Source organism: Condylura cristata, unplaced genomic scaffold (assembly GCF_000260355.1).
Source record: "Condylura cristata isolate star-nosed mole 26May11 unplaced genomic scaffold, ConCri1.0 scaffold00006, whole genome shotgun sequence".
NCBI lineage: Eukaryota > Metazoa > Chordata > Mammalia > Eulipotyphla > Talpidae > Condylura > Condylura cristata.
Genome location: NW_004567107.1, coordinates 44,067,496 through 44,078,607, shown reverse-complemented (window position 1 = coordinate 44,078,607; position 11,112 = coordinate 44,067,496). Strand labels below are relative to the sequence as shown.

General features: G+C 36.3%; 1 protein-coding gene across 1 annotated transcript in view; it reads right to left on the bottom strand.

Moving 5' to 3' along the window:
• The window catches only part of KDM4C (lysine (K)-specific demethylase 4C), a 349,283-nt gene that overhangs the window by 251,311 nt on the left and 86,860 nt on the right, over positions 1-11,112 (bottom strand). The window contains exon 6 of the mRNA XM_004677654.2: positions 6,169-6,218. Coding sequence (XP_004677711.1) covers positions 6,169-6,218 — 50 coding nt within the window. The remainder of the gene's footprint in view (positions 1-6,168; positions 6,219-11,112) is intronic.

The following is an 11,112-nucleotide window of genomic DNA, read 5'->3' as shown; positions in this document are numbered from 1 at the left end:
AGATAGATAGATAAAGTAGTTGAACACCTACTAATTTCCTGAAACAATTTCCTGGTCAGCACCCATCAATTGATTAGAAACCAGCCCCAAACCTGCATGGGAACAGTTTTTCAGAAGGCCTTTACAGAAGCAGAGTAAAAATGTGGCAACCCTTTGGATCAACCATATATTATGCACAAAACATTCCTTTTTCTCCCTCACTGACTTCAACCCTGCATTTTCAACGAGATGGGCTCTTTAATAGCTCAGTTACACAAGCCAGAGGAAAACAAACATACTTATTAGACTGTTTTTCACCTCCCTGACTCTGAGAGCATAGCTATGCCAAGCTAAAAAGAGTGGGAAAGCAAGAAATGAAAGACGAAAACCATAGAAAAGATGGAAGAATTACAGGAGAGAACTCAGGAGAACAGAGCTTACCAGAAAAATGTATGTGATATATACATATATAAAGTCTTCCACTACCAAAATTAAGAAAGTCATTGGAAATATTATTTCCCTAACTGTGAAACTCACTATGTGCAAACAACTCAAGAACATAACCAATTTGACAAAAGGATTACCAGTATCCAATAACCATTAAGCTTTTAACTTCATAGAAGTATTTCACAGGAAGACTTTAAATGCAAGTAAGGGGGCTTTCTGATGACCCAGGGGTTAAGTCTAAGTGCTATCAACAAGATGGCCTGAGTTTGATCCACCAGATAGGAAGCTAACCTACATATGGCACAGCAGACCTCTCCTGTCCCCACTGATGACCTCAGCAGTGTATTTCAGGAGATCCACCTATTCTGCTCCGCACAGTGTTTTTGGTGAATCCTCTCAACCTCTCTCACCATGGCCTACACCCCAATTCTATGCAAAAATAAATTTTAAAAATAAATAAATATAAGCAGAGATCATCAGAAAGAAGTCAGTCAGAAAAAGAGTCACTTAGGGCATGAGGAATCGCCCACAAAGTTTAGTACACATTCTGCTTTTGTATATACACCTGAACTTTTAAAACAGAAAAGTAGAAATACAAAAAAGTACATGTCAATGGAAATATCAGAAATCCAATCATTCTCTATAAAACTAACAGCAATAGGCCCTCCCTGGTGGCGGAGTGGGTTAAAGCACAACATGGAGGAGCTAAAGCCACTTCTGCATGAGTTCAATTCCGGCCTGCCCCGGAGGAGACCACATGGCGTGGCAGACCTCTCCTGACCCGCCCACTGCTCCCCTCAGCAGTGTACTTCATCAATCTGCCTGTTCTGCTCCCCACTCTGTCTCTGGTGAAGTCTCTCGCCGCCCCTGCACCTCTAGCCTGTACCCCAGTCTGTATGCATAAATAAATAAATCTTTGGGAAAAAAAAAAAACTAACAGCAATAAAAAGACTAATTCTTCCTGCACCGTCATTTGATACCCCTCTGTTTCAAACGAAATGTTTAAATTGTTTAAAGCCAATACTCAGAATACATAAATAGAAAATAAAACATTTCACCAAATAAGCAGCCATATAAAAGAATGCATGTTTTGGTGAATGGAAAGTATGGCATTAATATACAGGCCTATCTACAAAATAAGATGGTTTAAGTCCTACATCACAGAGAGAAAGCACAAAATGGAGGTCTACAAACACACAATCCACAATAAGTGTTTTAGTAACACATTCCACAAGGATCTATCAAACTTTTCAAATATGTGACTTTGTGAAGCACTAAATGAATTAAGTTCTAAATTAAAATCAATGAAGAAAGAAGAGTCTATTTAATTTTCTTTTGATATGGATTTGTAATCAAGACCTGAACAATGTGGTGACTGGTCATAAGTTAATTTAAATTGGAAAACCACTGAAGGAAGGTAATTTGCAGTATATTAAGAACTTCACATTGGATCAGAATTTATATTTACAACAGGTTATCAGAATTATATTTTACATTGTCCTGAAAACACCTCATAAACTGCAAAAATTACATACAAAGCATGTATCTCAAAATGAATTTTACTTCAAAATTAACCTGCAGCAGTACATGGTTCACAATTCCCCTCACACCACTGTGTATGAAAAGTATTTTTACAACATATAAGTAAACCAGTATAACCAAAAACTATTATATGCAGAATGATAATATTTTAAGTCTCAGAACTGTGCCAGCTAGAGAAATATTTTTATGAAATTATTATTATGAAAGTATAATAAATGAGAGGACAGTTTTGGAGTCAGGTATAAAAAAACAGGATAAAATGATATCTGCAGAAAATACAAAATTTACTAAAATTTCAACTTAAAACTTATCTTTGTGTTAAGTGCCCAAATAAGAAAACAGTTCTGTGTTAAATTTTTTCAAGTGAACTATTTAAAATATCCCTTTCAGGTGATTTTCCTATTCCAGTATTTTCTTTCTTGATGCTTTCAACAGTTTTGAGTTGAAAACCCTAGAATTCGTATTTTAATTTTACTGCTGTTAATATTCCATAAAGCCTTCCCAATTTACCAGGTCTCACAATGGAGTAGTTCACTCTTTCATAATTTTAAAGAAGCTCCAACAAGGACAGCGCTCATACTGACCCCTCAATCATCTATCAGTGAAAACAGCAGCTAGCATCTCACAGTCACACTTCATATACCCCCGGTTACCAAATATTATGGTAAAAGCACACAGAATAAACATGGCAGATGCTTCTTCATCCCCTACTTTTGTAATATTAGATCACTTGTTTTATTTAACATAAAAAGTAAAATTTATTAGGGGAGAAAAATACAAAATCTTCATGAGTACTGTGGGTGGAATTTCACTCTCTTCCTTGAAGGGATTTGTTGGTGGAAGCACTTGAGACACAAGGTCACCCAGGCTGTCCAAGGTCAGTAACTTTGGAAACAGATCATAGGCAACCAAGATTATCTGGCTCAGCTTGCACCCCCTAGGATCAAAGAGCTCTTTCCTTCCCTCCATAATAATACCTCCTTGCTAGCTAGCATTCCTTTCATGAATTCCTCCTCCTCACTCTGTGACACCACCTCTCACAACTGACTTTCTAAAACTATGCTAGGTGATGTACCTATGCATTATTTTTCCAGTGTCTAAAATCCTACTAGAAATATCCCTGGCTATGAAATATTCAAAACATTTAAACATGGATAGTGATATCAACATTTTCGGGATTATTTCATAATTTTTTAATGAAATTCAACTGATAAGATCAAAATAAACATACCCTAAAACAACACACATTGATCTCCATGTCTAAGACACAAATTAGGCATGATGGCTGAGGATATATCCCTGGACTTACTCATATTTTTCTGTCTTGGGGGGCACTTAAAATTATTTATTATGAGGGTAGTTTTATTAACTCTTCAGAGATAGCATTTTAATAAAATATTTTCAGATAATCAACTAAGTGAATGCTTAAGGGGATAGTGTATTTATCATTTTGAGAGCTGGTAAAAGTAGATTTTTCCTATTCCATGACACAAATATAAGAACAGGTCAGTTTAAAATCTGTTCATAAAATAAAGTGACTTATTATTTATTATTACTGTCATAGTCTCTTGACAGCAGTGGTTCATAATCTCTTTGGGACCAAGCCCACTGAAATGATTGACGATGGCTTGCCAGGAATCCACAAATATGCCTAATTTTGAATATAATTACAGAGTCAAATTACCTGCATCCCACTCACAGACTCTGTTTACCTCCTAGAACTGGGATCCCTGAAAAGACTACTGCAAAATCTCAAACTCAAAATTACTACTCATTTAAACATTCATACAAGCAAAACTAATTGTCTAAACTGTTTAAGAAAACATAATCTAGGTCCCTTCCTGGTAGCATAGGGGGTTAAATCACAGCATGAAGAAGCTGAAGCCACTTTAGCATGAGGTTGAGCCCTGTCTGGGAGGTGATCCAAATGGTGCAGCAGACTTCTCCAGTCTCACCAGCTGCTCCCCTCAGCAATGTACCATCCATCTGCCTGTTCTGCTCCCCACTCTGTCACTGGTGAACCCTCTCACTGCCCCTGCATCTCTGGCCTATACCCCAGTTCTGTATGCATAAAAAAAAAAATCTTTAAAAAAAAAAAAGAAAGCTGAAAATCTTTACAACTGTTATTTGTGATTTAACATTATACCTATGTTCTCCTTTACAATTTTATCACACCAAAACTTAGAAAGAATCCAGTGGTATCAAAGGTGCATAACAAGTATAAAAACTGTGGCAATTCACTTCAGATTTTTTATTACATTTGTGTCTATATAACATTGGGGGGCCAAGGGAAGCCCTCTATAAGTGAGAAAACAGCTGAAGGGCAAAATCATACTGCTGCCTTTATTGGATGCAGGCCTAATGTCTTTCAGATAAAATATTTGTAGGTGCCACAGTCAATCAAGATTTCAATAGAAACCAAAGATGAAAGCATTCATGCATAAAAGGCAAGTGTGATAATTATGATGTGCAGACAAGATAATGAAAAATATCCAAGACTGCTTTTCATTTTATGTATCAAGTGCTGCCTTGACCTAGACTCCTAAAATGCTCCATCACATTTACTGCATTATTTTATCATTTTAATTATTTAGCAGAATTCAATTAATTTGGCTGGCATCTAGTCAGCAAATGGTAATCCTCCACTGTTTTAAAACATCTTATCTCTGTGTCATTTCTCAAAATAATGCTACAAAACAGTTTTAAATAAACACACAATGGAGTTTAAAGTTCTTGTTAAATCTTCAACTTTATTTACCTCTTACTGATTAAATGGCACCCATTTCCTAGAAAATCATTTTCAAATATTTTATATCAAGTTATCTACAGCTTTTAGTAGACATTTAAGCATGACTTTATACTTATAGTTTACTTTGTCTCTACTTTTAAAATTCTCTGGTGGTTAAGACAAATGGAAAATGGAATAATTATTACTGAAAAGAGAACAGTTCAGCCTATAGGTTTAACACAAAGTTCATTTCCTATGTATTTAAGGATTATGGTAATCATTTTCTAAGCTATGCTCTAAGTTGCTCTCCAGAACCAGGATTTATCCACCTAAATATTCAAGTAAAGAGTGCTAACAAAGTTCAAGATTACAATTGACATTACTATTATTACTATTAACTACATTATAAAAGCACTAAGTTTTTAAAGTTATTGGGTTGCCAGATTATAACAGTACTTCTTACAAATGTGATATTTTAACTGTTCAATCCATAATATAAAACTTGGAGAAAACCAACTCAAAGACATCAACAATTTTGTTCTTTTCCTACTAGAAGGCAAACCTAATATATCAGTGAACTTAGATCATCACCTGATAAATGGGTAATATTCACTGAGGAGTCAATCCTGGATAAAGGTTTAACAGAATGTCTTATCCTTAAGTTATTAATTGAAACAGCTTTCCCTAGACATAAGTTGCTATAAACCAACTTCTTCCTTAGTAGGGATGTTTAGCAAAACAGAAGACAATGATAAGATTTGAATCTGATTCTCCTCTTCTATAAGTAGGTGAAGGCAGCACAGATTTAGCATGGAGAAAAAAGAAGGCACTCTTTGTATACTCAAGTGGGCACAGAATAAAACCCAGAATTCCTCCATCTAGTGATTATAATTATGAACAAAACTGTAGAAAAAAGTCAAGTTATAGTAAAGTATGTTGAATCCTGCCAACAGAAGAAAACATACAATCTTGTGTTTACCTAATGTCCTGTTGACATTCACCTTCATGCTACCATAAGGACACTCAGAAACCAGTAAGTCAAACAAGAAGCAGAAGTCAGGAGGAGATTTAGCATTATCCCTTTGGTGAAATAAGGCAAAATAAGAAGTATTCATAAAAAGTTACTCTCTGTGATATAGCACCATGTTCCTTGGAACTTATTTCAAGGATGTAACTTAAAAGAAGGAATAATATTATTGGCACAGTAATGTTAAATGTTATATAAAAGAGGAAAAAAGGAAATAACCAAAGTAGGTTAAACACATCACTTGATGAAATACTAAGCAGTCAACTAAAATAACCATGAAGACTATGCAACTGGGAAAGATATCCACAAATTAATGTGAAAAATACTTAAATTGTTCAAGCAGAAACATTTAAAAGTTGATGATTTTGAAGAATAAAATTAACAGAGAGACATTCAGCAGTGCAAAAATACTTACCCAAAGAAGAAACACAGAAATTAAGTTTACCTTGAGCTAGTCTTTCAAGTCGTTTTCCATGCTCCGGAGGTATTGCATACCTAAAATTTTAAACATAAATAAAAATTTCAGGTTTACAATTGTTCAGCTAGTATTGTAAGGATACCTATTCCTAAATTATGTCATGTAAAAAAATTCAACACCAATCTCTACTTAGGTGAACTAAGTAGATTCTAAAAAACGAGTCATATAGTTGTAGACAATGGACACTAGACAGAAGAAAAATAAACTTATAAATCACCTATTTTACTGTCCCAGCTCACCATTCCAACCACATTTTACAAAATAAGGAATTCAAGGCCAGCAAACTGCTTGGCCAATGAGACATCGAGCCACAGCCCAACACCATATCTACCTGCCAACACTCATAGCACCCACACAAGCCACGAATATTTGGGGTTCTATGAATTTTTTGGTGTGTGAGTGTGTGTGTGTGATTGATCAGTTAGTGTTTTGTTTTTAGGAAAACCAGGATAGACTTTTTTAAACCTTTTTAAAATGATTTTGTTGACAAGCACATACTCAAAATTATTATACCAACATTTATATTTCTACCAAACATTTCTAAGAATATTGTAATGTCCAATAGATTGTAAATTAAAAAAAAACTCTTAACAAAGCAGCTTTTATTTATTTCATGATTATGTCACTTCTAAAATCTTGACTATAGAGAAAAATAATTTTTTGCCTTTGAAGAACAAATACTCATTTCTAGTTCCTCTATTTTCTAAAGTGAAGGAACTGAATTTTATTTACTGTGAACTTGCAAATAAATATTAAAACAATAATCTCATAATACATCACACAACACTAAAATTTATAGTCAAGTTTAATGAGGATATTTAAGGATATTAAAAATAAAGCTAAATGTTCCATTCCTATTTTAAGTATAAATGATGCTATTCTAAAGATCTACATATTCTATATTTACTAGCTCAGTATATATTAAGTACAAGTTACTTTTTACTCAACTAACTTTTCTAATTTTACTTAATACCACACTTCATTGCATTTAATGCCACTTATAACATATGCAAAACTTAATTGGATCTGATGTCACCAGGCAATGCTCTAAAAGAAAATTCAACCATATATCCTATTCCTTAAGGCACTGTTAATGAAATTATTCCAACTGAATTTGGAAGATAAAATTTTAGCATAACTAAATGACAACCAACCAATGTATATTTACGACCGCTTCTTACCAGTTTTTAATCCCTAATCGCTATCACCAAATATAGCCAAGAAAAGAAAAACAGAGATATATATACCCCAAACAAAAGGGCCACCTGTGAAAAACTTTGTATGCTTCTCCATCCCCTGTTACTGATTGACTATTTTGTTAAATATGTAAATAATGTATGCAAACTATAGACCACTGGAAGTGACTCAACATATATAGCTGTATGATTCTTCAAATAAAAACAAACAAAATTTCCCAGGTCCAAAGCCCTGACAATTACTATCATTAAAGTCTGTTTAGGTACCTATAACAAAACAGCCCAGCACAAACCACTTTAATATAATCTACTTAAGTTCAACAGATAGTTACTAAGGATTTTTCACATATAAAGCTTTTCAGGAAAAACTCCAGGCATTTTCCATGTAATTGAAAGGGGGGTAAAGAAACACATCACTGTTAATAACATCTTGTGGATGATGTGCACACACTTCTTCTGGAAGTTTGGCCTGCAGTACAGGAATCTCATGAACTTCCAATGCAGATGTAATACCATGTAGCAGTTAGAAACCTTAGTTAGAAAAACAGTTAGGAGGGCCTTCCCTGGTGGTGTAAAGGATTTAAAGCACAGCACTAAAAGCAATCCATAGCCACTGCAGTGTTAGTTCAATTCCTGGCCCAAGGTGACCCAAATGGTGAGGGAGACCTCTCCTGACCCACCGCTGCCCTCCTCAGCAGTGTATTTCCATAGATCCGCCTGTTCTGCTCCCCACTCTGTCTCTGGTGAATCCTCTCACAGCCCCACACTTCTGGCCTGTACCCCAGTTCTGTATGCATAAATAAATAAAACTTTAAAAGAAAAAGAAAAAGTTATGAAATAGTGAAAGTGGCAGGGGAGAGGGAGATGACCTTTGATTTTGAAGCTATCACCACTGAGAGTGAATATCTCTACTGCTCAAACAGCCCCTCTGGTCAGATTCAAATATTAACTCTCTCCAGACAGATTTAAGCACTGCCCTTGAATCAAGTCCCAAGCACTGCCCCATTCCAGCTCCTCCCTGATAATTTCTATAACCGTTATAAATGTCAGCAATCTCATCCCTTTTCTTCCTCCCAGCGTCCTTCCATTATATTTTTCACGTAGTAATCATCTACCACTTTCCAAAGCTAATTGCTCTTAGGCATGCATAAGTCAACTTCGTCTGGATAGACTTTGGTCTATGAAAGAGAGAATGCTAATCACAACCAGGAAATTGTCACATGAATTACCCTTTTTACCTAGCAGGTATAGTGAGTGACTGCTTCATAGTCAGGCATTATGTGCTACCCATGCTCATATTTGCAGGGAATTCTCAATTCTCTGAGGATATGAGTATCTCACACTTCTCTGCATCCTTTGAAAGCCACCAAATAAGATATCTACCACTGATAGTTTCAAGTACATACCGATTTGCTGACAATATTAATTATTCATTTAACTTTTTTTTTTAAGATTTATTTATTTGTGCATACAGAACTGGGGTACAAGCCAGAGACTCAGGGGTGGTGAAAGACTTCACCAGAAACAGTGGGGAGCAGAACAGGCAGATCAATGAAGTACACTGCTGAGGGGAGCAGCGGGCGGGTCAGGAGAGGTCTGCCACACCATGTGGTAACCTCCGGGGCAGGCGGGAATAGAACTCATGCGGAAGTGGTTTCAGCTTCTTAGTGCAGTGCTTTAACCCGCTGCGCCACCAGGGAGGGCCTCATTTAATTTTTATGATAGTGCTTTTGTTTCAGAAATAGTGACTCAAGCAGTTCTGGTAACATTGAAAAAATACTAATCACTAATGAAGTAGGAACATACTAACTAGATATTTACAAGGTTATGTTTTATTCAAAACCAGCCTCATGTAAATTTTTTTAAGAAAATCTAATTTCAAGGTACATCTTTGTGTAGTTTACTCAAAGAATAGATTTAAAATTATGTTATCCTGTTGGGGCTAATATAAACACTATCATGAACTAAATAATAAAAAATTTACTTTTCAAACTGTCAGCAGGTAAATCATCATTTTTTTATTTTCCTTGATTCAGATTTTCTCTATAACAGGCCCTCTGTAGTTCCCTTTTGAAGATATGTCCAGTCCTTACAAATGTTTATGAGCACTTCTGAAAGGGAAACTCCTATTTCTCAGATCACTTCCTGGAAAGAAAGCCTTCCTAATTTCTTTTGGGTACCTGGGGCCATCACTAATCTTCTTAGAAACAAATCTTCTTAGCTCTCACTCCCTGCCCCCATCACTGTTACTGTGCTGACACAGGGGGTTGCCCTGAATCCTGTTAGTCTCACTAGTGGGTGTCGCTGGCATCTCTAGCTTGTGACAGCTCGGACAGTCTTACAAGTGCAGAGCCACAGAGTGAAAATCCCCTTGCAGGTCTATGCCATGCTCAGGCAGATTAATCCTACAATCAGGCTGTCCTTTTGTTAAGGGGAAAGGAGATCCGAAAGGAACTCTGCAGTTTTGTGGATTCCACCCCCTACTCCAGTTATTTGAAACTGCAGCTCCCAGCAATACCTAGGGAAGAACTGAGAGGACTCAAGGGCAGAGCTAAGCAGGTATTCTGGGACTTTTGGGGAGATATAAGGGAGCCATGTGAGAAGCGCTCTTACTCTGTACCTGGACCATGTAGTTCTTTCTGAACCACGTGGCTCTCTGGACCACGTGGCTCTCTGGACCACGTGGCTCTCTGGACCGAGTGGCTGGTGGCTTGTCATTTGGCTCTTGATGAACTTTCAGTATGTTATTGGAGTTCCAAGTCAGTGGAGCTAGTAGGATGTTCTAGTTAACTTGTATCTCTCTCTCTCTTTCCCTGGGTTGTACCTTTTCCTTTCCCCTTTGTAAATAAACCCATTATTGACCCTTTTTGTGTGTGCCTGCAGTACAATTGAATTTTAAGTACGCGGGTGAGGACCCACAGGCAGGCAACCCAGTTCACACTGGGTTGCCTTGTAATACTTTCTTCCTCTAAGCTGTGCATGAAGTGGTCCTTTCCTCCTTTGTTTTTATTTCTTTCTATTATTGTTCCTTAACTTGTAGTCATGTCCTCAAAAAAAAAAATTCAGCTCAAGTCCCCAAAGGTAAGTTTCTCATAGACAAATCTAAATTGACCCTCCCTTCCTTTGCTAGCATAAATCTGTGGGCCTGACTTGCTCTTTCTAGTTATTAAAGAGATGAAAGTCTAGTGAAAACAGTAACAATATTTTGAAAGCATACTAGCATCATTTCTCTGATTCAAATTTTCTCTGTGAACTGGTCGTCTGTATTTCTCTTGTGAAGATATGCTCAGCCCATTAAGGTCTATTAAACTTGTGATAAAAATCATTATAAATATTATTACAATTAAATATAAGTACAAATCTACAAATGGTACATTATTAAATGTGTCTACCATTTATCAAGCATTTATAACATGTCAAAATTTGTGCTAAGTTTCTATAATACAAGTTCTACTATTACTAGCTCCTCTTAACTGGTGAGGAGACCAAGTCTCACAAAGGCATTAATTTACATGTGCAAAATAGCTGGTACCCAACCTCAGACTTTCCCAACACTAAAGCTCAAATACATTCTCCACAGCCACATTTATTCCATTCCTGTTTCCCCATCAATCACCACAAGGAGGATGTCAACAGAACAGAGAGAAGAGATTTAGAAATCAGTCCCTGTCCAAGGACTCACCCATGCTTCCCACATTTAAAGCTCACCAGTGTG